Source organism: Apiospora phragmitis, assembly GCF_038363925.1.
Source record: "Apiospora phragmitis strain CBS 135458 chromosome Unknown utg000003l:1.0-2676785.0:1.0-2680665.0, whole genome shotgun sequence".
NCBI classification, from domain to species: Eukaryota; Fungi; Ascomycota; class Sordariomycetes; order Amphisphaeriales; family Apiosporaceae; genus Apiospora; species Apiospora phragmitis.
Genome location: NW_027117401.1, coordinates 392,092 through 417,412, shown reverse-complemented (window position 1 = coordinate 417,412; position 25,321 = coordinate 392,092). Strand labels below are relative to the sequence as shown.

At 51.1% G+C, this 25,321-nt stretch overlaps 9 protein-coding genes across 9 annotated transcripts; 5 read left to right on the top strand and 4 right to left on the bottom strand.

Annotated features, from left to right (window-relative positions):
• Positions 1–5,433: 5,433 nt before the first annotated feature.
• PG994_002538 (uncharacterized protein) lies at positions 5,434–7,119 on the top strand (the record flags this gene model as incomplete). Its single annotated transcript, XM_066853947.1, has 3 exons — positions 5,434–5,960; positions 6,015–6,371; positions 6,444–7,119. The coding sequence occupies 3 exons, from the start codon at positions 5,434–5,436 to the stop codon at positions 7,117–7,119; spliced, it is 1,560 nt and encodes a 519-aa protein (XP_066719802.1).
• Positions 7,120–7,612: 493 nt separating this feature from the next.
• On the bottom strand, positions 7,613–8,576 carry PG994_002537 (uncharacterized protein; the record flags this gene model as incomplete). Its single annotated transcript, XM_066853946.1, has 2 exons — positions 7,613–8,070; positions 8,138–8,576. 2 exons carry the CDS (start codon positions 8,574–8,576, stop codon positions 7,613–7,615), a joined length of 897 nt encoding a protein of 298 aa, XP_066719801.1.
• A 400-nt stretch (positions 8,577–8,976) lies between these two features.
• On the top strand, positions 8,977–9,367 carry PG994_002536 (uncharacterized protein; the record flags this gene model as incomplete). Its single annotated transcript, XM_066853945.1, has 2 exons — positions 8,977–9,075; positions 9,209–9,367. The coding sequence occupies 2 exons, from the start codon at positions 8,977–8,979 to the stop codon at positions 9,365–9,367; spliced, it is 258 nt and encodes an 85-aa protein (XP_066719800.1).
• Positions 9,368–10,593: 1,226 nt separating this feature from the next.
• On the top strand, positions 10,594–11,351 carry PG994_002535 (uncharacterized protein; the record flags this gene model as incomplete). Its single annotated transcript, XM_066853944.1, has 3 exons — positions 10,594–10,926; positions 11,004–11,072; positions 11,142–11,351. The coding sequence occupies 3 exons, from the start codon at positions 10,594–10,596 to the stop codon at positions 11,349–11,351; spliced, it is 612 nt and encodes a 203-aa protein (XP_066719799.1).
• Positions 11,352–14,468: 3,117 nt separating this feature from the next.
• Positions 14,469–16,760, top strand: PG994_002534 (uncharacterized protein; the record flags this gene model as incomplete). The annotated part of the gene is made up of 2 exons (XM_066853943.1): positions 14,469–15,395; positions 15,450–16,760. 2 exons carry the CDS (start codon positions 14,469–14,471, stop codon positions 16,758–16,760), a joined length of 2,238 nt encoding a protein of 745 aa, XP_066719798.1.
• A 190-nt stretch (positions 16,761–16,950) lies between these two features.
• PG994_002533 (alpha/beta-hydrolase) lies at positions 16,951–18,265 on the bottom strand (the record flags this gene model as incomplete). The annotated part of the gene is made up of 2 exons (XM_066853942.1): positions 16,951–17,048; positions 17,122–18,265. The coding sequence occupies 2 exons, from the start codon at positions 18,263–18,265 to the stop codon at positions 16,951–16,953; spliced, it is 1,242 nt and encodes a 413-aa protein (XP_066719797.1).
• Positions 18,266–18,795: 530 nt separating this feature from the next.
• PG994_002532 (uncharacterized protein) lies at positions 18,796–19,697 on the bottom strand (the record flags this gene model as incomplete). Its single annotated transcript, XM_066853941.1, has 3 exons — positions 18,796–18,918; positions 18,979–19,477; positions 19,537–19,697. 3 exons carry the CDS (start codon positions 19,695–19,697, stop codon positions 18,796–18,798), a joined length of 783 nt encoding a protein of 260 aa, XP_066719796.1.
• A 2,347-nt stretch (positions 19,698–22,044) lies between these two features.
• On the bottom strand, positions 22,045–23,658 carry PG994_002531 (Ankyrin repeat domain-containing protein 50; the record flags this gene model as incomplete). The annotated part of the gene is made up of 3 exons (XM_066853940.1): positions 22,045–23,075; positions 23,299–23,464; positions 23,521–23,658. The coding sequence occupies 3 exons, from the start codon at positions 23,656–23,658 to the stop codon at positions 22,045–22,047; spliced, it is 1,335 nt and encodes a 444-aa protein (XP_066719795.1).
• A 427-nt stretch (positions 23,659–24,085) lies between these two features.
• PG994_002530 (glutathione S-transferase) lies at positions 24,086–24,611 on the top strand (the record flags this gene model as incomplete). Its single annotated transcript, XM_066853939.1, has 3 exons — positions 24,086–24,180; positions 24,377–24,431; positions 24,456–24,611. 3 exons carry the CDS (start codon positions 24,086–24,088, stop codon positions 24,609–24,611), a joined length of 306 nt encoding a protein of 101 aa, XP_066719794.1.
• Positions 24,612–25,321: the final 710 nt, after the last annotated feature.

Genomic DNA, 25,321 nt, shown 5'->3' with positions numbered 1-25,321 from the left:
CTCCGAGATGCGAGAGTTGGACACTTGAAGCTGTATTGCGGTAGGTTCCAGGATACTGCTTGGAAGATGATACTACAGAGGTGCCTTGGTGATAGTAACACCCTTCGTGTCTGCCTCTGAGTGTTGACAGGTGATGCTGAGCCCCTTATCAGTATCAGCACCGGTATTATCGCCAGATATGTGCTTTGTAACACCACGAGGGCCTGGACGCAGGCGAGAGATGGGTGTCGATGGGTTGTATATTGAGGCCGCGGGGGTGATGGCGGCACTCACTCACTTCGTCCGCAGTAGGCTGGGCTATGACAGATACCACAGCCGCCCCATTGCTACCAGTCTTCGATGCGTAGCTGGCGCAGGTGCTCAACGCTTACTCGAGTGGTTTGTGTAACACCTGAGCAGAAAGTACACTCATGTAATGAATTAATAGGCCTTCTAGATAGTGTACTGCTTGAGCATCCGGCTGGCGAGCATTGTCTCGGTGACCTACAAAATACATCGGGGGTTCCACACCGACGAGTCTATAGGGGCACCCAGTGGACAATGCACAGTGGTAGAATCTGGATTGACCATATCTATGTGACAATGATATAGACATGGAAACAACATAGAGGGAGACAGCATAGCCATTGAACAAGTATGAAGGTGATTAAATGAGTGTGAGCCATCTTTAGCTAATGATTGCTAGAACGGAGCAGGGACCCTAACCGAGACCAATCCGCTGCAGATTATGGTCCGCAATCGATAATAACGAAACAAGCATCGAGTTCATAGCAATACCGAACAATAACCGGGCCGAAGCTAAACCAGCGAAAGTAGAGAATGTGTCCCATATTCAGTAAGTAAATCCTGCCATCCTCATACTTAGGGAAAAGGGTTGCTAAAGACAACACGACCCCAAAGCATATAAAAGGTGCGGCAGTGTGATTACAGCCGTCCGCGCTCTTCCCCAACTTCGTGTCGAATTAAATCATCTCAATATAACACCCTATTCGGGTCAAGGCGAGTGTCTGTTGGGACAGCGTTTGTCTATATTTATGACCTCGAATTTGTTCTCGTTAGTGAGTTAGTGATGGTGCAGTCCTTATCACAATCTTCCTCATGTTCCGAGCCCTCTTCTCCGGTGAGACATTTACCGCAGTCATAGTATTCGATTCAATATTTGCACGCCATGGTAAGCTTCTAAAGTTAGATTTGACTGTGGCCAATCTCCTTGTTCATAGTGTAGAGGACTTACAGGTTGGATAGTTTAGACTGAACGCGATGTAAGATTCTGTGAGAGCTGGTATGCAGTAATTACTAGGTTTGCAATGTGAGTAATAATGAGTATCCTTCCTATCTCATAAGACTCAACTAGGCTTATATAGAAGTTCTGAGCTGCGTGCTCCTTTGTACCATAGTATATCTAATCGCCAACATCACGATGGTCCAATAGGGTTTTCTTCACCTCGATGCGGCGTTATTTAAATCGTGTTCCATATTAGCAGATCTTGATTTTGACACGGACTCTCTGTTACACATGGTGACATACGTATTGCAAGTAGGTAGGAATGTACTTTCCAAGCCAACAGCCGTTCAGAACTTGTTAGGTTGGTTATTCAAACCCAAGCTTTCTTTGATGCCGATTCTGGTTTCGTCAATCCTTCAGTCTCGTGATCTCGTCACGTTGTATGGTACTCGGTTGTTGGGTAGAGCAGAATTCACATGAAAGGGGTATTTTGAAATCGCAAGTGCTTGTAATTTAGCTAATAGGCGTGCCAGAATGTAACTGATAGCGTAGGCAGTCACTTTAATATAGACTTGAGGCTACGCGTACTTAGTGATGTGCTCATCACTGCACTGTGTGATGATGATTAGGGAGTATATTCATTCAAAGCTCATTAACACCTTTGAGCTGGCCCATCCTGCACATTTCAAATCGGCAAGGATAATGGCATGATTTTGACTGGATAAAATGCTTTGACTTTCCACCGAGTGGAAGACAGATTCAAACGTTCTCACTATTGTCCTAGATCACAACCACGTTGATGCGCACTTGGAGACAACCTCTACGTTGGAATAGGTCGTGTAGGTTGTCTACTTCATCTACCGCAATCCGTATTTCTAGGAGGTTGCCGAGAGTAGGCGCATCAAGTACCCCCCTACGCGAACAACAGACCGCTATTGAATTGCATCTTACGGCCCTCCTACAATGGGGATCAAAGCCAAATGCCATATATGACCCGTATGTACAAGTCATAGGGTCCCGGCAGAAGCAAAATGCGAGACTTTTTGAATGTTCTGAGAGGCTCTCTTTGTGAATGAACGGACATGCAATCCTGTCGGGGACTTGTTAGCCTCAGCCCAAGCAGTGGTGAAGACTAGGACCTGGGCTGTTAAAGTAGCCTGGAGCGAGAATGGTACTTAACTACAGAACTGTCTCGGTAACGCAGACCGTGGAATGGGCTGCCCGGGACTGTATGGAGTGTGAGAGAAGGTTAGAAGCGACGCTTCCATTGCTGGAATTACCGTTGGTTCTTGTGATACGGTCACCGTTCTGCATGTTGGTTAATAGCCGAGAGTAGGTGGCTGGGTGGCCCCCTCCATCATTTCTCTTGACAAAGGCCTCGGCATTTAACAGCTGGCCTGAAAATGGTAAATTCCGAGTGCCCAACAGCTGATTCTAAGGAATGAGCCAGGACGCATTCGCCATTGCATCTTGGTCAGACGTTCCCCGGATTCACTGGGGTAGTGCCTTGGCTTTCGTAGTCCTGAGGCCAACGAAGGGGTTTCTTGCCTGAGGCAAGACTTCCCGTGTGCCTGGAACTCAACTTCTGCAAAGCCTTTAGTAATAAACCATTTGCTTTTGAGTAGGAATTCGATACGAGTCCGATACGACTGGATGGAAAAGAATTTTCGTTACCCACCCACCACAAATTGCTTACTTTTTCTTCAACTTCAGTTGACTTCAGCTTGCGACTCCTTGCCCCCTCTTCCCACCCTTCCTCATGTTGGAATAACTCGGGTAGCTGCATTGCATTACGCGGTGTTTTCTGGTTTGCGTGTGTAACCGAGCACCCAACAATTATTGATAAATCATAAACCGATGAGTATTAAAGAGGTACCCTGTTCTTCGAAGTATTCAAATTGACGATGAATTGGCAGGTAATATTCGTCATCAAGTTCTTGAGCACTCGTTTCTCGGAGTGAGTGGAAATAGGGCTATGCCACTGCCGACATAGCCAAACCGAACTTGTAGTTCGGTAAGTATCCGCAGCGGCTCGGTCCGCACAGTATCTGCACTAGACGCCAAGTAAGGGGTGATGGCCAATCCCTGTCAGAGTCCCGGCCCTCAGAAATAAATTAGGACACCCTTGTGCCAGTAACTCGGGGGTGTTGAGCTGTGAGCACCCTGGGGCCGGGTGGTTTGGGAGGTTGAATTTCAAACTCCTAACACTTCATGTTAAAGGAGGGGTGTCAAAATGAATCTAATTATGACCAGACTATGAGTATGTGCAATAACCTAAACTGTGAATAGTCTAGGTACACCCGTAATGAGAATCAGTATACAGCGGCTTTGATGCTCTTGCCGGGTTTGTCGATATTCTCATCACCACGGAGAACGGTATCACCCTGAAGGACTGGATCGAAGAATCCTTGGACCCTGTGAGGTGACACCCTATCAGGATATTATTTCCATGCGGGAACAGCAGCCACTCCTTCAACCTCGCGTGTATCTAGAATCTTTTCGGACTAGCCGTCGAAACCCTTGCTACGTAGACAAGCAGCTCGTGTCCGGAAAATACGCGATCTGAAACAAGGCCTTCCCCGACCAGACCAAGGTCCGAACAATGCCTCGCAGCTAGGAAGACGACAGAATATTCAGCTTAGAAGGCCATACCTTGGAGGCCGTGGGTGCCGGCTATTGCGGTATGAATGGGATCTCGTTTTCGAGGGTGTAGTTCCTGGGCGTGATTAGTATCTCAGGCGATTCTGTCTACAGCGAGGCGCTCTTGGGGATTGCCGATTCCGCCCTGCAGAGCCAACGCGACGCCCCATAAGGCCCATCGATACCCTCGCGGCCTAAGAGTCGGCCTCGCCATCCCTTCCTACGACCGGCCCGTAGCGTGAATAGAACCTTCAATATCGGGGCGTGGAGGGGGTACTTCTCGACTCCAATGAAGGTGCCCAAGTGCTTCTTGCAGCATGTAAGCAAAGCTGGGGACTCTATAAATACGTGGTGGACCTACTTGCGAAATGCCTTCTATTAGACCCAAGATGCCATAGTATGAGTTGGGGTAAATATCGTGAACTTACCACGATTTGCTCCATATCAGCCGGCTGGACCAAGAATATGGAATACTTGTACTGCTCGTTCCATTCACTGTCGCGGCCGGGAAGCTGACTCTCGCCGACTTACTCCATGATCATGGTATCACTGGTGGCTTTAATCTGATGGGCAGGGCCCTTTGCCCAGTGGTACCTAATAGCGATACCTCGCATCACGATGGACAGGAGTACTCACAATGCTCCCGTTACTTCTATCCAACAATCTTATAGAGAAATTAGAGGAAGGCAGGGGCTGTAGTTACCCCTTTTACCAAAACGCCATTGCCACTACAGCTGAATGAGGGCATTGATTCTCACTCCCAGTGAGGAGGAGTTCGTGTCGTCCTCTAATCAATCTGGCCAAGGTTGCAACACTGAATCAACAATTGAGAGGACCAATTTTATGTGCAATAGTCCCAGATAGGGGCAAGGAGAAGGTCTCTGCATTTACTTGGGACGATTACCATGATCATAGCCCCTAACAACGCAAAATACAAGACCAATTCAGGGGTGCAATACAGATGTTCATCTCCTTCCACCATTCATGTACCTTGCACGATCAGCCTGGTTGCTGGTTGCTGTGTGTGGAGATTTTTAAGGACTAAAAGCACAGTGGGTTTATCTTGGATGCAACCTAGGTTCAGAAAGGTCTAGTCGCAAATTTTGTGTCATCATCAGCAGTCTAGGGACCTCTTTCAAGATTGGTCGGATGCGCACAGCCTCAATGTCAAGGTTACTATTTTCTTACGTACATAACAACGGCCACCTCGGGGTGGTATTTGTAATCCAGCATCCAAGTAACACCTTCTCTCCGCATCGAGAATTGAATGAGCGAACCCCGTGCAGCACCATACTTTATCCAGGAAACCACCACTAACGGTAAGCCCTGAGCAGCCATTACTTCAGATCCGGCGAAATGGATCTCGGCTTTTTGGATTCTTCCTCCCGGCTCGGCTTAGTCCTGAGGACGTTGCTTTTGCTATGCACGGCATGGATAGCGCAGTTCGTTTATCGTGGTATATCCGCGCGGGCGAGGTTTCTACGCATGAGAGCCCGCGGTATCGTGAGTGTTGCTGGTCCTGCATCTCTAAAAACAGTATATACTAACGCACACCCTCACAGCCCATCATGGAACCCTATTCTCCCATCTTCGGCCATCTCCCGTTGATGCGTGCACTTCGGCAAAACTGGCCGTCGGACGCTCACACCACCTACGTCAACATCAAGATCGCACGCGAATGGAAGAAGTACTTCCCCAAGGCCACCGAATGCCCGCCTGTCATCTATATAGATCTCTGGCCGATCATGTCCCAGCCATTTGCTATGATTATCGACCCCGCATTTGCCGCGCAACTGACGCAGGAAACGCCGCAGCCGAGGCACTTCATGTTCAAATGGGCGCAGATCCCCCTTACCGGTGGGTTGGACTTGTTGTCCATTGATCCGGCCAACCACAAGCTGTGGCGGTCCAGGCTCAGTCCGGGCTTCTCGCCGCGGAACCTGGCCACCCACGTCCCGGCCATCATAGAGGAGGTGGAAATCTTCGCCGACGCTATTAAAGCCAAAGCAGGGAAAGGGGCTGACTGGGGCGAGATGTTTACTCTCTACGATAAACTTATTGCCTTGACATTTGATGTTATCATGAGAGTTGCAACGTAAGTTACTCCCTCGGATACATCAGTTGGTTCCAATATTTAACCGGAAGAAAGTGGCCTTCGATCATTCGAGCAGAGCAACAACACCCCAGGACCCATGTTGTTGGCGTTGAGGACGCTAATTTCCTATGCCAAGTTCAACAGCCTCCCAAACAGGTTGGAGCGCCTGACCCCCAAGTACAAGCGCAACATTGACCACAACGCGAAAATCATGGAAGATATTCTTCGCCCCCAAATTGCATCGCGCCTCGCTGCCTCGGATACTACAAGAGATCAGAAAACCATCATAGACATGGCTATCCGAGAAGTGAAGAACAGCGGGCAAACCCCCAGTTCCGACTTCATCGACGTGGTAGTCTCAAATATCAAGACATTCCTCTTTGCGGGTCACGATACGACGGCCCAGACTCTGTAAGCACTCGAGAGTCAACGGGATGCCTGGCTACGTTCTTGATTGGTACTAACGATTGGAACATAATCTAGCGGTTGGGTGTACTGGGAGCTCCAGCAGCATCCCGAAGTCCTCGCAAAGATGCGAGCAGAGCACGACGAGATCCTCGGCCCAGACCCGAAGCGGGCCAAACCAATCCTCTCGCAGAACCACCACAAGCTGAACGAATTGCGGTACACAGTCGCCGTTATAAAAGAGACGCTGCGCCTCCGCACGCCCGCCGGCACCATCCGCGAGACCGCCCGCGACTTCCAGCTCATCGCCCCAGGCGGCATCGTGTACCCGACCCAAAACGCCGTGACCCAGACGATCCCCGCCGTCATCCACATCAGCCCGGCCCACTGGCCACGCCCCGCCGAATTCCTACCGGAGCGCTTCCTGGCTAATCCCACCAACGACGACGACGACCCCCTGCATCACCCCGTCCGGAACCGGAACGCGTACCGGCCCTTCGAGCTCGGCAGCACGCGCTGCATCGGCGAGGAGCTGGCGATGATGGAGATGAAGCTCGCGCTCGTATTCACGCTGCGCGAGCTCGACGTCGACTGCAACTACGCGCTGTGGGACCGGGTCGTCGGGCGCGCGGTCGGGCCGGGGGAGGGGCTGGTAGACGGGCAGCGCGCATACCGGGCGGGGCAGGGGATTGGGTATATCAAGGATAACTTGCCGGCACGTGTGCGTTGGCGATCGACGGAGCTGGCGCGCTGATTCTCTGGTTGGTATTGTAATCCGCCACCCCTCTGTCATTAGACGTGTGCATATGAATTGGTGCTATATATAGTACCGCCAGAAGCCCCACTCAATGCCATCCTTGTTATTATCTGATGTGACCCTATACCGATTTCGTGGGTGGCGAGCTCGTGCCGCTCGGCTAGCCAGTAGTTACAATTGTGGGAATGAATTGGATATCACTTGGGTGCTTCGAAGTGTTGCTTTTGATATAACCCCACTCATAGAATGGCGAAACTGAAACCCACCAGCCGTATTGTACAGAGATAAGTAGTGTCGGGCAAAGTTGTCTTTAAACCCAGTGTATAAGATGGTCAGCTGCTTTCTTCTAGCACGGAGCAACTACTAAGCAACGCGGTGTTCACAGGGCAAAATGAAGTATACAGTTAGGATCATGCGAGCCAGCTATCTTTATTCTCTGTTAATAATCTTATCAGTTTATCACAAAATGCAAGCAAGTCTCATACAGAAATCATTGGCCAAATGCATCAAGACCGGTTCCTGTAAGCGTTACAGCGTCCTGTGTTGGTTTGGTTAGCAAGTGAGTTACTCGGCGAGAAATGATACGACTTGCTATGACAGACTGGGGCACATCCGTCGCGGTCGTGGTTATTCTGACCAAATCGGCGTTGTTTCCGTACCAGAATCGACCCGTTGTGCGGTTGATGATCTCGTTCACGACCCCAGTTGCGTAATCGTCCGTTTCCATCTTGGGGAAGCCTCCTTTGCCCTGAGCCATATTGGTAATGTCGTCCTCTTGGCTCTTGTACCACGAGTCTGGTGGGAGCTTGATGTCTCCCAAATAAGTCTGCCCGTTGGTCTTCACATCCCCGGTGACAACTTCGAGCACGCCGACGCCAAATGGGGCGATCTCGTGTCGTAGAGTGTCCGCTACAATCTCGAGGGACCTCTTGGATGCCGCATAGGTTCCTAAGTCTCACCGAATTAGCTTTTCCTTATATAGTGGTTCACATCAACCAAGGAAGATAACACTCACCCATGTATTTATTGCTGACGTATCCCGAGATAGATGTGATATATACTGCCATGCCCTCGGAGGCGGTGAGCAAGGGGACAAACGCTTGTGTCAGCGCCAGCGGGCCGTAGAAGTTGATTTGGAACAAGTCCTTCACAACATCCAAGTCTTCATCAAGGATGGGCATAAAATGGTTGCGCCCTGCATTGTTGACAAGGCAGTCCAGCTTGCCTTGAGCCAGCTTGCTGACATGCTCGGCCACGACCTTGATATCATCGGACTTGACCAAATCGAGTGTCAGCTGAGTCAAGTCGGAGAGCCCATTGAGCTCCGACATTTTGGAGGTATCACGAGCTGTAGCAAAGACATGCCACCCGCGATGATGGAAAGTCCGCGCCAACGCAGAACCAATGCCGCCATTGCTGCAGCCCGTGATGAGAACAGTCTTCTTGGAAATCATGGTGATAGTGAGGTAACTGCGGAAGGGCAAAGGGGTAAAAGTTATTAAGAGGAAAAGCCGAGTAATCTATGAATGCAAGATAATTATGAAAGTCGACGAAGAGAGGAAAATAAAACTACGGCATTCTGGGGGGTAGCAGGGTGTTGGTGATTGACATATTGTTCGGCGGTCCCACCTCTATCACACAAGTGCGGCCCCCTGCCTGTGGCCCTCAGTAGAGTAAGGATGCAGCGAGGCAGCTGCGATTGGATTGACCGCGCAGCAAAGAATTGGGGCTACGTCGTATACCCCGCTTCTTAAATGAATCCTCGAGGATTGGTTAGTGAGTATCCTTGTAAATGCATGTATGATAGCCATATGCACAGAGCTAAACGCGTCTAGGTATTATCCATAAAATGTGATGGCCGAATTAGACCCCAACGTTGTTGTTTCGATCGGCGGGCAGCCCCCGACTCCCAACTCCATGACCCAGGACCCAGGACCTCTTTCGAATCCCGTCGTAAGCGAACGTAGCCTATAAGTCACATATCTCTGGAAGAGCAGGCCATTTCCTTACTTCCTAGTCTCCTAATACATTGAATCATCTTCTTGAAACGACGTATAGTATATCTCCTCGTCTCCACGTTCTCTAGATATTTGGTCGGAAGGTAGCCGCCCATAAAGCAGACCAGAATCCACTTGGACCAGATGACGCTGAAGAGGACGCCGTACCTCCTCAGCGGCCAGGCAGCGAACGCAGCAGTCTCGACGCGGTGCACGCCGAACGAAAAATAAGAAAGGAGCTGCAGTAGGTTAGCTCTTAGTGGCAACAGGGGTTACCAACTGTTCTGAGCATCACACAGCTCATGTGCTTGTATTTGACGTTGGAAGGCAATATAACTCTTGGCGTGGTCGGCTAAATCCCCCGTTTTGACCAGGAGGCAGGGCCGGCCAGATGGCGAAGCCGAGGCAGATGGCAATAGGAAGAGATCTATACATACGATCGCATCGGGTACTTTCTGACATCCAGCGGGTTCTACATTCAAAAAGAAGGCAATACGAAGTGACTACACGACTTTGATGAGACTACATCTCGCTTGGATTGATGTCCCAGGGGAGGGAGATGCCCCATACATTTCCTCGGTGATTCTTGGGACTACCTACACAGCCTGCTGCATTTCTTCCTTTGCAATCTTTTTGATATCATTGGGCCCTATGATCATGAACCATAAAGGTCCCAACCGGGTGGTATGGAGTTCAATTCATTCTCACAAGCGGTCGAATCGGAAGAGCTGGCTAAACAGATCGTGGGTAGTAGTCACGCAGGCTGTCGAGCGACCATGTACTTTCTCACACAGTTATCTATTCTATTACTATTACTAATGAGTTATAAAAGCACTCAGGACCTGTTAACTTTCCGTATCAGTCCTGCTGGAACGGGTGACCGCTTTCTCGAGGGATGCGGCACAGGCGGCGCAGGCGGCACGTGAGGCGCAGAAGAGCAACACCGGCGTGGATATCTCAGATCGGTTAGGCCGACCCGCTATAGCATTGCCTCGCCGCAAATGTCCGGGCCAGACCATCCAAGATAATACAACGTGTTCGTGCGGTATGGAAAGTAAGACTCAATTAGGGGATAAGGTGGACATGGGGAGAGATCCCATAGCTCTAGGGCTGAGATTGGAAGCTTGGGAAATGCTTATCAGCGCTCTGCTTTCTCAGCCTAGTGTCTCCACGAGCTTCAGCTCACATTCCTAATGTGATATGGAGTGAGGCCTAGTCATGGGCAGATGAACGGATGAGAATGCCGCGCAGTCTCTTGACAGGCGAGTGCGAAGTGGTAGACAGCCTGGGATCAATGATAACGGTTCTGTGTTGACAGGAGTCTCTTTCCACAGAAACGGATATATAAAGCCCAGGCTGTTGCGCTGACAATCGGCTATCTCAGTCGTATCAAGTAGCATCATCTTCCACCGACCTCCTGGTCACTTTTATTCATCCCCTACAGACAACTTCGCGTTTCAGCACCATCTTGATCATGCAGTTCTTGACCATCCTCCCCTTCCTGTCCGTTCTTGCCGGCTCGGCTACGGCTTTCACTTTCCCACAGGGCCAAATCGATGGGAACTACAGGGCCTATGTCGACAGCAACGCCACTGAAGTCCACGTCAACCTCGACACCGGTGCGGTCTACACCATCCCCGCTGCCCAGCGAGCTAAGCCTCTGCTAGAAGCTGCCGCGCCGGTTGACAAGCGGCAGACGGATGCTGGGGGCGGTGGAGACATGCCGCACAACAAGTGGCACTGCGGCTGCGGCTTCAACTTGAACCACGGCGATTGCGACGCAGCTGTAGCCGACATGGAGCATCAGGTGGACTATCCCCCCCACCCCCACAGTGTTTTGAGTTTACAGGTCACAGACTTGTGCTAACAGTAATACCACGACAGCTCGGCGACGGTTATCCTGGTGCCGCGATCGATGAGCACATGTCGTACTACTCGATTCGTGGTAGCGTGGTAGGTTTTGAACTTATCCCTCTGCGCCGGTCGGTCTCTTTTATGCTAATAAATCGCAACAACGAACAGGTTGCCTTTGTCTGTGCTTACTCCGTGGGCTTCGGTTACCACGGCTCCGATTTTGCCAACGCGGCCGCCGGCATCACGGGTCGCTGCGGATGGTACATCGCAGGTACCATGACGACAGCTATCGAGGGCGGCAACGTGGGCTATATGAGATACTCTCCGGGTCTTGACTTCTGCCGCAATGCCGATACCGCTCAGGCGACCCATTGCTAGTTTGGGGCGGGCATTCGGACAAGATGAGTCCGGGACGCGCGGACGCGTACATGAAGGTGCTACAGAGGATGGGGCCCTCGGCGGGGAGGGGGCGGGAGGTGATTTGGACGGGGGGTTGCGGGTTGTTGCTCATTGTGGATTTTGTTCCCTGCTCTGCATGAGCATGGGTCCTGTTGATTTGGATGTGGCTGAATCGGGAAGAAAAACAGAAAAAGAGAGAAACCTTGGTGGGGAGAGTGCCAATGGGCCTTGTAGTTGATTATATACAAACAGTGCTGCGAGCAGAACGAAACACCTCCGTGTCATAGGTCCCCTTCCTTCACCCCTACCTGCCCTGTCCCGTTCCTGTGGTTGATCAAAGGACATCCCCAAGGAAACTGCCTTGGCCTCTGAGAATATGCTGCGTCAAGGCTGTGCTTCACTTCCTCTATTACTGTGACGCTGGATCTCCGAATTCTGTGGATATTCAGATACGGGTGAAGTGCAGCGAAACGGCTCAAGTGGTACCTCGTCCAAGGCTGGTGGAACGGCAGCGAGCAACAAAAACATCAACGCATATTATGCCTCCGCCTGTTCAACCGTGAGCTGCTCTGAGTTAATTCGGCTCTGCCCCTTTTTTCATCTTTCTCCGGTTCGTTCTTGACTTTGAGGGTTTGAAGCTGTCACTCTCCGGGCTCCGGAGAGAGCTCATTAGTCCATGGAAATGATTGTCGCTGGTATCTGGGCTGGCTGGAAGGCGAGATTTCAAGTTGTCTGCAAGTAAGGTCAGCGCTAACGTTCAGCAGGAATAGCGTTCGCTTTATGTAAGTATCTTGGGGGGCTCACGCCGAAGAAGTTGTATCAGATCCATCGCGTTATATGCAGCGAATCCTACGAGCCACACGAAGAGGCAGTAAGGAAGTAGAAAGATTCCAACCACAATACTGGCGCAAATAATGAAGGGCCATTTCGGCGGCTGCTTCATGGAGGTGTAGACCAATGGCACACGTCGATTCGGCTTCTCCACGAAAAAGTGTGTTAGCCAACAACTCTTCTGGCGACGGTGCCTCATGGCTTTCTGATGACGTTTCCTTGAGACTTCCATCCCTAGCCGCATGAAGATCTAGTGGAATTGAGCATTCGGAGAGAATGTGCTCCACTTGCCTGCGAACTACAAACTCGATGTGTTCGGAAGCACCCTGCGGGTTTTCCGGCAACGATCTGGGTTTATTTTCGTAAAAATGCTCGGCATTTATATCTGAAATGGGCAAAGCGTCTGGGCACGGGTCCTTTCTTGATAAAACCTCTGTAACATTTATAGCACCGGCAGGTATGATGAAGCTCTCCCAGCTATGGAATCGACACTTTGGCACGTTGTTCTGCTGGCTCGGGAACTGGCCGGAGGTACTTCCGGCAGTGCTGCCCATCGAACGAGTCTTCCATCCTGTATTATTGACGCAACGACTGCATTTGAGTCTTTCAGGCCGTTATGAGTCTAGGTATTGCTTAAGGGAGGCTCTTGTCGATCAAAGTCGTGTACAATGATCCAACTGTATTGGCGTGGCTCAAATATTTGCTTGTACTTTACATACATTAGGTATGAAGTGTCGACATGGTCAAGGTCTTGGATTTCCAAGGCATCCTCGCCCGATGGCGATCGAAATCTTAGATGGATACTGTCTGGGCCCGAGTAATGAGGTTGAGTCTGTTGAAAAATCAAGCCATCGTGGGCTAGCCATTGAGTCGTAGTCTCTAGCTTCGACTTAGTGGCGTCCAGTTGTTCGGATGCCACGAATCTTGGCCATTTGTATTTCACCCAGTGCAGCTCTGGACGCTCGTTAGAGGGTAGAATGAGCTTCAGTCCATCTGGGAGATCTGATGACAATTCGTAGGCCTTGAAGCCATAATAGTGGTTTTCGAAATCATCTCCACCCTCTGCCAAATAGTTATCTTGTTCGATCTCTAACCCAATACGGCTCTTCGCTAGCTCTTCGGTCGGCGGCGGTGAACAGGCCTGAGTGGCCGCGATCAGTACAGGTCTCAAACTGAATCAGGTCCCCGTAGGCCCCAACCAGTGCCGTCGTACCCTTATCCCTCAGTGCGCACCAGGTCTTGGGTTTGGGTGCACTTTTCCACGAATATGCCTTGGGCTCAAAGCTGGCACAATTTGTCAAGGATAAGAACTTCTGGAATTCGGGAGATTTCTCGTCCGAGACATATTAATGCTTCCGTGGTGTTTAGATATCAGGAGGGTTTCCAAAAACTGTATATATCGATGGACAAAGCCTTGAGCAAATTGTGTGCCGGTGGCGATGATGACAGTAGATCACAGGACATGAGGAAAAGCATGGTAGAATCAGGGGGTTGGGTAACTAATTGATAATAAGCCCCCCGGCGGTCGTGATCCTGAATGATTGAGGTTGCCGCTCACCTGGAGTTACACCTGACAAAACTTCTTCTGCCCCTGCATAAGTTCTCGCTTGTTCAGCGAATGAGGTATCGAAAGGCCCGTCGACCCCGCCCAGGCTCTCCTTGGCGCGCCCGCATCGTTACTCTGGCCTAGCAGACTCATACCCCAGAAAAAGCTCCATCTCACACCCATTCAGTCATCTAAGCGTGCATTGGACTTCACTACGGGGACGGGTATCTGGCCGATGGAATTCGGTGTGTAACTAAGTATTTGCATTGTAACAGATGCGACGTTGACAAGGGTAACAACACAGGAACATTCAGGATGTGAAGTGATCGGGACGGACTTGAGCAAGGTACAACCAGAACATCCACCGTCGAACATGTAGTTCATCCGGGAGGATGTCGTTCAAGAGCCCTGGGAGTTTGGACCGGAGAAATCATCTTACGTCTGCACTGGATATGTCGGCACCTGTTTCGATAACCCTAAGGCTGTGATGAAGCAAGCGTTTGACAATCTCAACCCTGGCGGCACTGGCGGCTGGGTCGAGTTTTTACTGCACACTGGTCTGATTTGCTGTCGTTGCAGTTTGGTAATCAAGAGGATATGATTGGGGTAGACGATTATTAAGTCGTACGATCGAAACCCAGGACGAAAGGACTTGCCCCACCTCCAAGCTCGCCGTCCTGACAACCCTCTTTCCAACCTTCTAGCCATTCCATAACAAAATGCCATCGAGCCATAACGTTCGAAGCGAGGTCAGCCACCGTCTAAGGAACCGGTTCGCTAGACTATTCCGCGAAATCGCCTTGAGTAGGAGTAGCCCCAACACCACTCCCAATACCACTCCCAACACGAGTGGGCCTTGCGCAGCATGCGCTACGGCACTGGAAACACCTTGTGCGGCGTGCAATTTGGTACTGTCGACAATACACGAAACGATAGAATTCTGGAAGCCCCGAGAGAAGCGCCCACCGGGACTACGCAATTATCCATACGACGATAGCCACAAAGTAGTTAGGCGAGGCCTACCCGCTCTGGACGAGTGTCAGCAATGTCAGCAACCTAAGTGCAAATTATGTCGAGCGCTTCTTGCACTGGCGCCAGCTGGAGCCGTAACGAGTGATGGGCGGTCGCCAGAAATGTTTGGCAACCAGCAGTTTTTACTGTGCACTTGTTCGAAATACATCTTTTCCAGCGGGATGATGCCGACTCATTATCATCCTACACTTCACTTTGCGAAACCATCGTACGGTTGGCAGTATAGCCAGAACTCGCACGCTCCCGGCTGGGCCAAAAGGGTCGGGAGTATTTCCCTTCTCGCAGTGCACCCCATTGACGACAACGAACAGGTTCACTACCGCTCCATCTTGCCTCATTCGGTCGATCTGGATTTCATCAAGGATAACATTGAGATTTGTGCCAAGGAGCACAAGAGCTGCCAGAACAGACTAGAGGAGGTTATTGGTCTGAAAGTTATTGACTGCGAATCCCAGAAAGTAGTTCTGGCGCCGGCAAAGTGTCAGTACATTGCTCTTTCATACGTATGGGGTGCTGCGCAGGCAGACGCCACAGTCGCGTTCCCTCGAGTTGTACGTGATAGCATCACCGTGGCAACAGCGTTGGGATGCCAATATCTCTGGGTAGATCGATACGTAAGTCCAGAGGGCTGCTAGACTTTTGGATACCAATTGCTAATATAACAATAGTGTATCGATCAAGAGGATACTCAGAAACAAGGCATCTTCAATCAGATGCATCGGGTATACTCCAATGCTTTCCTCACTATCATAGCTGCAGCGGGCCTTGATGCGGACCATGGCCTTCCGGGTGTGTCAAGCTGCCGGCCAAAACAGATCAACTTCCAATTGGGCGATCTTCAGTTTGACGAGGTATTTCCTTTCGATGATCTAGCGCTCGCGAACTCAATATGGGCCACTAGAGCATGGACTTACCAAGAAAGCTACTTTTCGAGGCGCCGGCTCTGCTTTACCGAAAAACAACTTATTTGGATATGCAATAGCCGCACACAAGCCGAGTGCATATCCGAATCTACCTTGGATACACAGCGTAAAGACTATGCTCACGCTCTTACGACCCGACCCCACACTTCTCTGCCTCAACCCCATTACTCGTTGAGATCAAAGCCTGTCTACCAGGATCTCCAGCGAGACATTGGCTTGTATACTGCACGCCGTCTTTCATACCCATCGGATTCGTTGAACGCGATTTTAGGGGTTCTTCGGTATTACGTGGAGCTTACTGCTGAGTCCCGATATCCTCCTGTCAATAAGTTCAGTATCAGCCATGCGTGGGGGGTTCCTTTATACAAGGAGATAGAATCCCAAGAGATTTCTTTCAACATTGGATGGAAACATAGCGTACCGGGTACGAGGCGACCTGAATTTCCAAGCTGGTCTTGGGCCGGTTGGGCTGGCAGTGCTGATCTACTTGATAGTAGTATGGCACCAGAACTAAGTTGGTGTTTCATAACCGACAGCCACAAGGAGTTGCCTCTTGATGCCTTACACAATCAGGCTTTCCAGGCTCAAGATGCTCCACGACTCTTAGCGATCACAACAAAGATCTGCCCAGTCACGCTGTGGGATAGTACTGATGTCGTAACGAAGCACACTACAACTTCGAAATTCCGGGTAGTTTTCCAACTCACTGAAGCCATCTACGCCGGAATTGACTGGAAATCGGACGAAGTGCCAGACGCCCGCGAAAGCTATTGGGCAGCTTCCCTTTCGCATAAGGGAACGGGTATAATGAACACGGGCTCCCGCCTTAACGTATTTCACGGCTGCCAAATGATTTTACGAAAGAGAGGACAAGACTTTGAGCGCATCGGAATATCATACATGGCCAAACGTATTCCCTTGGACACGACGTGTATCTTCTTCGACGCCGTGGGTAATATCCTCGATAATATCGAGGCTAAAGAACGTTTGGAGGTACCAGATGGGTACTGGTGGTGGTATGAGCATGCACAAACACATAGGATATGCATTTCTTGAGCGTGCAGATTGTTCTCTGAAAGGCGTGGTGGACGACTCGTAGGCCCATAGATACTAGACCTATAAGTACACAACGGATCACGAACGACTCTTTTGTTTCAGCTGGGCTGACCCAGTATAAATCGAAGGAATGGGAAACCAGAACAAATAAAAATCGAGTAGTTAGCTCGCATGAGGAGTCCCTAACATTCTACTGCATTGGCCATATCGCAGTGAAGCATTCTCGCAAGTCTTGAACCAGCTTCGACGGCTCTTCAAGTGCAGCAAAATGCCCTCCGCCTTCATGTTCTAGACACAGTTAGCAACAAACCTCAGGTGCAGGGAGATATTGTGACTACCGGAAAAGGAATTTGAAATATACCTCGAAACCACCGACAGTTCCCCGTCGTCGCCGCGGCCCTCCGGCTGACGGGCGCCACGTCGTAGCGAAAGCTCGACACCCCGAACGGCGCCCGGATCGCGTTCTCGGGCCGCGCGTTGAAGGCGACGTAGTCCTCGTGACGCACGTTGTTCGTGTAGCAGAGGGCCGACGTCATGATGCTGGGCGGCGTGAAGAAGTAGAGGCAGAGGGTGGTGCACACGTCGTCCACGAAGTCATTGTTGTCGTTCTCGTCGAGGCTGTGGTACTTCGGGTCTACCAGCTCGTAGTACTTCTCGCCCACCCACGCCAGGATCCCCAGCGGGCTGTCCGACAGCGCGATCCCGATCGTCTGGGGGCGCGTTCGCATCTCCACAGCGTACCCCATGTGCCCCTCGTTCCCCGGCGTGCCCATCCACCAGTCCGTCATGCGCTGCGCCACGCGCTCGCGCTCCCCCTGCTCTTCCTTCGGGACCGGCGGCATCGAGGGGCACATGTTGGTGTGCGCTGCCTTGCACGAGTCCTGGTAGGAAGCAGCGTTACCGCCGGCGAGCTCGCGCACCACCCAGTGGCCCCAGTCGCCCCAGTCGCCGCCCTGGACCGCGTAGCGCGCGTACCCGAGCCGCTTCATCAGGGCGTCGAAGACGCGCGCCGTGTCCTGGAGTGTCCAGCCGCGCGGCGGGCCGGCGGACCAGGTGAAGCCGGGGAGCGAGGCCGCGACGACGTGGAAGGCTTGGGTTTCTTCGCTGCCCGGATTGCTGAGCGGGTCGATGACGCGCGAGAACTCGTACCAGCTGCCGGGCCAGCCGTGGACCAGTAGCAGCGGAATGGGGGTGAGGGCGGCTGAAGAAGCAGTGCGCTGATGTTGCTTGGCGGGCTGGTGCACAAAGTGGATGCGCAGGTCTTCGATCACGGTGGTGTAGTGCTTCCAGCGGTCGATGCGGCGCTGCGCTGCGGGCCAGTCGAAGTCGTCGCGCCAGGCGGCGAACAGCTTGTGAACCCAGTCCAGGGGCGGGCCGTAATCGTCCCCGGCGCCGGGCACGACGGGCGTCTCGGGCAGGCGCGTGTCGCGCAGTTTGCGCCACAGGCGGTCGACCTCCTCCTTGGGGATGGTTGGGTCAAATTCGGTGATCTCGGAAGTTGCCATGTTGATTGTCACTTGGCGATATGCGGTAGGAAATGAACTTTGGAAAAGCATCCGATCTGACTGAGCAGCAGGGACGGCAAAAGAGAACTTCTACGTAGACTCAAACAATACGCGGTGAATTCCAGATCTTTCCGAACGGCCGATCTCGATCTCTTCATATGTAGCATCATCGTAGTTGCATCTACTATGTCATTCCTGCATCAACCCGCTGTGCCGTCCCGTCTGTACGTAAGTCCGAACCTTATCCTTCTAGACCAAATGCTTATTTTAACGTCTGTCATAAAAGACTTGCCCGATAATACGCCGTGATGGAAATGGTAACCTTTTTCAATTGATTCAATGTTATATATACAGGTACTCCAACGAGAGAGGCTGGAGCAAGATGAAGGTTAACTCTTTGTACTTGCAGCGAGCCGGAGAAAAGTCGAAGGGACAGCAGGACGCCCCAAACACACCCAAACTCCAAAATGTTGGTTTTGTCTCCTGAAGAAAACGGAGGAACTCCCTTGGAATGTTTACATACGATACGATCAGTCTGAACGCCTGGGGGTAACCGTTACCCAGAAATCCGTCATCAGCCAAAACGCCGCGCTGTGCATCTTCTTGATAGGCGCAGTAGGATCAAGGATGGTGAAGTCGTATCTCCTCAGTAACTAATTATTTCGAATTAGCATAAACCAAGCATAAATGAGGGGAAGCAGCATAGGTCTTACCTCTGGCAACACTTTGTTAATTTCCATGATGGCGATGCCCCGCCCGAGGCACTTGTACTTGCCATACCCGAACAGAATCTCGAGGCACTCGGCCATGTCCTCGAGCTGCTCCTTCCCGGCCTCGAGCCAGCGCTCGGGCCGGAACGCGTGGGCGTCGGCGCCCCAGTACTCCCGGCTCCGCAGGATGCCCCAGCCGTCGATGCCGACCTCGGTGCCGCCGGGCAGGAAGTGGCCGGCCACGGTGTCGCCCTCGGCCGGGACCGACTTGGCGAGCAGCGAGGTCAGGGCCAGGAAGACGCGGAGGCCCTCGCGGATCACGGCTTGCAGGTAGGGGAGGCGCTTTGCCTCGGCGTCGCGGATCATCGGCGTCGTCGTGAGGGCGCCCGTGCGGGCGGCGGCATCGAGCTCGGCGAGCAGGAGGTTGTAGACGCGCGGCGTGGTGAGGACGTAGAGCAGCGTCATGCGGATCGCGACGGCGACGGAGTCGGTACCGGCCACCCTGAAGGGCTTTTTATCAGCAAGTGGAGTCGAGATGGGATTCAGTCGAGTCAAACCTACACTTGCACGAGTGCTTCTCCGGTGGCTTCTTCTTTGCTGGCTCCGTGCTTAAGGAACATGGCGATCATATCGCGGCGCGCCTCTGCGTTCGGTCCGAACCGCTCATCGACGCTGTCCTGGGCAAATCTGTGTCGCCATTCATCAACGTCAGAAGTGTTCATCGCTGCAATAGGCATCCGGACCACCGCCCGGGGCATCAGGAGAAGGAAAACAGTACTCTCTACCTATTACGACCTGAGGGATACTTGATTAAATGATTAGATGATCGGATTATGAATCATTCGTTACTGAATGTTGGGGAATCGGGGTTACTCTGCTTGTTTCCTCCCTTTGCGCTGAGGCGGCTTCAAGTGACGGAGTGCGTAATACGCCCTCTGCCCAACTGCTCTAAGATGGATGTAACTACGATACTCTGTCTCTGTGGGATCTTCTTGTTTCACTAATAGCTTTGGGTTAGCTCTTGTGATATATAGCCTGCTCGATCGGAGTCGTCGTGGTAATAGAATGAGAAGAGAGGGGCTTTAATGAACCTTTATTGAAGCCTCTTTCAATCGACTTATTCAACAAAAACTTATTAAAAAAACGCCCTTCTAGACGCCCCACAAAAGAAACCTTCAAGCTTGAAATTGTTCATCCTTGTCGTCCTCGTCGTCCTCGTCCACCGGTTTGGCATGAGACTCCAAAAGCCTTACTACAGCCATGTGTCCCGCTTTTTCTGCTTCATGTACGACAGAGCACAGTATATCTCGGTCCCCGCCCGTAATGCTCGCCCCTTCACTCAAAAGGAGTTGGACCATATCAATTCTTCCATATGATGCTGAGAATGCCAAAGCTGTCCATCCATCTTTGTCGTCCACGGCATCTAAATCAGCTCCGAGGTTAATCAAGTGTTTTGCTATTGTCAAGTAGCCCTTGCTGCAGGCTCTTTGGAGTGGCGTGTATAGTGTTTCAACCCCCAAATTGTAAGCAGAGAGATAATCACGACCCCTTTGGTTTACGTCTGCGCCCCACTCCAGCAATAAATCAACGACATCTAGGCAACCGAAGCTGAAGGCCTCAGCCAAGGGCGTATAGCCTTCCCAGTGTGGTCAATCGCCATGAACGGATTCACCAAGCTTCACACATGCTTGGAGAAGTTTTGTGTCTCCAGTTTCGATGGCTCTTAACTGCGGGGGGAAGATGCGTTCTCCGTTAGCCATCGAGGCTAAAGAGTCTTGACGTTGGGCTTGGTGATTCAAAAGCACTTCAGCTTTCGCAAGGTCTTGTTTTTCAACCACCAAGCTCCGACATACCGTATTCCAGCAGTATTGTTGCACTACGCTGGCAAAGGTTTCTTGATCGGCGCCTAGAGAAAAGCACGAAACAGAGCCAAGCTGGAGTTTGTGCCACCATAGAGAGGTTCGTTGATATTGAATTTTATGTAGTTGAGGCTGATCTCTGCACGATCGTGGATGGGAATGCGAGCCAAGCCCTGTGTTGGTAGATTCTCCCGAAGAATCTCCAACAACTGCGTTTTGTCGTTGTATAGAGCGATGCCGATAGCCGCCATTTCCACGGAGGCATCTAGATTCGTGGAATTGGATAATGATCGTTTCGTCAGGAGCCCTTTAACCAAGTCCAGGTTCATCTCGTCCTTGCAGAATCCAAGAGCAGCTGCACACAGCGCCCCAGAGCGATAAGGAACTACCTGCAAAGCTTCAAAGGCGTGGGACGGACACCAAAGTATGGTTGCTTCGAGAAACGAGATTAGTGTCCCCTTTCTATAGGAGAGTGCGGTTTTGGCGATTTCCAATAGATCGAGGATGCGAATCCGCTGAGCAAGATCCCAGTCTCCCAGCCTCACGGCAGGTACTGCATCCCCCGACTAATCTTAACCCCGGCGTTCAGTAGCTCGTGTGCTATTTCGACTCGTTTAACCATGCTAAATCTTTTACAGCACGTTTGAAACTCGCGATGATCTGCTTTCAGGAAATAGTGGCAACACTGCATCGTGATACGAAGCAGCTCATCCCGTCGATCAAGACATAAGGCCTGCCAACTGCCTGATCGTAAAGCAGGTAGGAGTAGTTCAATATTGGCAGACTCCAGTACTGCGTCGCTCATCCATTTTAAAACATCGGGGCTTTGTGCCACCTGCAGGTAGAACTGAGTCGACTCTTTTGGATTCAAATTTTTGTTGTTAAATATCGCCTTGAGTGGTGTGTAGTTCCCTCCGATTCGAGAAGTAGATTCTGGTGATCATGATACCACAATCATCTTGTTGCAGTAATAGGTGTGACGGATATCGCTTGATTTACCCTTGCCCCGTGGGAGTAAAGCAGTTTGAGGATCTCGATATCATCCACCTGGAAACAAGCTAGATGGAAAGCAGGCGTGTCGGCACTACTGCTGTCTAAAACTGCGCCATGTTCGAGGAGATACTTGCAAGTCATGTAAGGGGATCCGCGTGCTGAACCTGAGTCTCGAAACGTGTTGTGTAAAGCTGTGGCCCCAAATTCATTCGTGATGCTAAATGTCGACGTTGTTATGAACGAGGAATTCCAATATATCAAGATTGCCTGCCCACGAAGCGTTGAACAAGATCCCTACGCTGTGGTTTAGTGTTTTAAACCAAACGGTGCCCAATATCCCTGTGATATATTGAAGAACCGCCAGCGCTTCGGCTTCTCGATTAGGCGTCTTTATCATGTCGTATAATGGATGGTCGATATCAGACCCAAAAGGGATTTCGCGGCCATGGACGCACAGTATCGAGTTGAAAGATAGAAAATCGTTGAGTATCGTTTCGTGCGTTCCGAGATTGCTTAGAATGGTTTTGCTAATAGACTCTCTCCCAAACGCTACAGTATGCAAATGCGGCGGTAGATGGACCCAACAGTCGCGCGAATGGTAACAATCGTCATCTACACGATAACCGCGCACATCGGCTTTGTTTTGTAGTAAGAAGTCGGTCAGGCCCTCGAGCCCACAGTCTAAAGTAGACTGCAATCCCGAAGTTAAGGTCACGTCTCCGCATCTCACTGGAACGTTCGGATCTTGACCGGACAGGAGAAGCCACTCGACGAAGCGTGTGATATTTTTGATGTGGTCGTTCAGTAAGTCGGACCGCTTTTCCTCACAGGTACAAGTAAGCGAATATAAAGCTCGCTGGAAAAGTCCCTCACGAGCGGCCAGTAATGTTGTATCGTCGCCAGGTTCCATAGGCTTGCGCGTAAAGCCTACAAAATCCATCAGCTTGACCAGGTTTACCATGGGTGACCACTCCGAATCCCTGATGGTTCCCTCCTCTTCAAATAGGGACTTGTTGGCTACTTGGAGAAAAAGGATCTTAAATTGCTCTTGCAGAGCCTCCTCATCGGTACCGGATCGTATGATCTTCATTCTCCGAGCGGCCTCGTTTTCTTCCGACTCAGGGATAAGTAGACTGGAATCGATTAACGAATGACGAGATGAATGGTGGGTAAAACGAAGAATGGTCGAATCTCTGACATTTGATATGAACCCCTTATCAACGGATGAACCCCAGATTGAGGAAGGTACTGTAAATATTAGCTAAACATATTAAGGAGTAGGAGTTTCACGTCATACGTTCTAGAGATTGCACCAGGGAACTGAGCCACGGCAATTTCCTAGGCCAGATCGTACGGACTGTAGTATCCGTTGGTGTATACACAGATATTAAATGTCCGGGTGGTGTTTTTGGTCGAATGCCTTTCATGATTTGTTAGCTCACAGCCTAGAAACGTAATAAAGGTAACCTACCAATACTAGTCGACCACGCTCGTTGCGAGTATCTTCCCGTTTCCTTATTCACTTTCGTCGAATCGAACAAGTCTCCGTTGAGAATGACGTTGCTGGTCTTGCCATTGCTCCGCCGTTCGGCAATTCGATGATCGACATAGCTCCATACTGCCTTCCCAATGGGAGCCTTTTTGTTTATGCGCCAAGACTTATTTAGACGATAACTCAATTGGTTTTCGTTACAATGAATCTAGAAGATCTTAGAGACTCCACAATGTCTTCCAGAGACTGGTCTTGGCCGATGAACTGTCGCACGATATCCGTCTTTTGCGCCTCCCACTTCTCATCGGGTATTCGCGCGTTTCGGCTGGTGGTAGCCATCATAAGGTGGTGATTTGATGATGTTGAACGTTATGCAGGACGTGAGCCGAGAGTGAGTTGAGGATTGACATTTCAGGATGGCTGTGTTGGAGAAGGTGGTCTTTTGTAGGACTTCAGGCAGCCCTACGAGTGGTCGCACGTAATTGGTCCAGGCCATGATCCGACACACCGACTGTCAGGGAGGAGGGCTTCTGAACATGAATGGTTCAATCCGAAATATGAAATGCAGTGCAGTGGTGGTGTGGTGTTTGGTGACATTTCATTGGTTATACCCGGCATCGTACAGGATATGTGATTCCAGTATATCTCCGAAGGATCCATTCGCTGACATTTATAACCGGTCCTCGTCTCTCAATCCGGTAGCTGACCAAAGTACTCTTACCAATCTCCCACTCAAAATCGGACAGGCCTGGAATTCAAGGTCCCCATGGCCTTCGACGCCGGTGTGACAAATAAGATGCCCGAGTTCTTGGCCAAGTTCTCCCTAGGCCAGGTCCCGACCTTTCAAAGCGCCGGCGCGTCGTCGGAATCTGCTATTTCTTCCTCAGAGGGAAACCCGCCATCTCGCAGTACATTGGCGACAATTAGCGGACTCCGGCGTAAAGAAACTTCTAAGCCGCGACTCCTAAACTAACAGTGGATCCTGTTCAACGGCCTGCAGATCGAGGCGAACGGCTAAGAACCTCACGGCGTGGCGGCTGGACTAAGAGCCCTACAGCACGGAGTGGGAGGCGCAGGCGGCCGCCGACGTGCGCCGCTTGCTGGACCACTACGTGGGCCATTTATAGTCGTCACAGACTGGCGGTAGCGGCCCGAGGGCTTTGTTCGTGAAAGCGGACGCTGAGGGACCTCGCTTGGCGGATATCGTCATCGGTGGGACCGTGTTCATCCTGTACTTCGCGTACATGGATGCGGAGATGCCGGAGGATTACCCTCGTCAATATTGGATTTAGTGGGTGAAAGATTATGTGTTCATCATGTACTGGACTGTTTCTCCTATTGGGGAGGAAACTTTTCGCTTCTTAATTAGTCATTCTTCGAGGGAAGAAACCATGGCATATCTAGGTAATGTCTAAAAGACTGAAAACTCCCTTGGCTTCAGGCTTCAGGTCATGCAGTGCGTGATTAATACGCCCCGTGCCCAACTGCACTAGAATGGAGGGTGACTACAACACCGCTGACAGAGGGAAGATGAATACTACCTAACAGCCCAGGGATGTTCTGAACGTCGGGTCAGCCAATTGAGCAAGTCTTGAAAGCACCTGAGTACTAGTAACCCTTCCAACCAAACATCGAAGACCCCGTACAGTACCATTCAGCACCCGGGGACCCAACTTTTGTAGAAATACCCTTTCGAGGAACAGCCTGGAGCCTGTCTGAATCAAGTCTGCATGTCTCAAAGTATAGGTATCCATCTGAGAATCACTTCACGGCTTCATTGGCTGACAGGGGTTTATTCGTGACGGCTCACACCAGCACCAACAGCGCTGTGTGAAAGCTGTCCATTAACTCATACGGGAAGTAATTGCTGCGCTTACTGTCGGGGCGCAGGCGAGGAGAGCCTTGGTCTCGGCGAAGTCCGCGGAGATGACAAGGTTCGACTTCTTCAGCTCAGCTGCGTCGAAGAGGCGTCTCATCTCGCCACAGGGTGGGGATGGTGAAG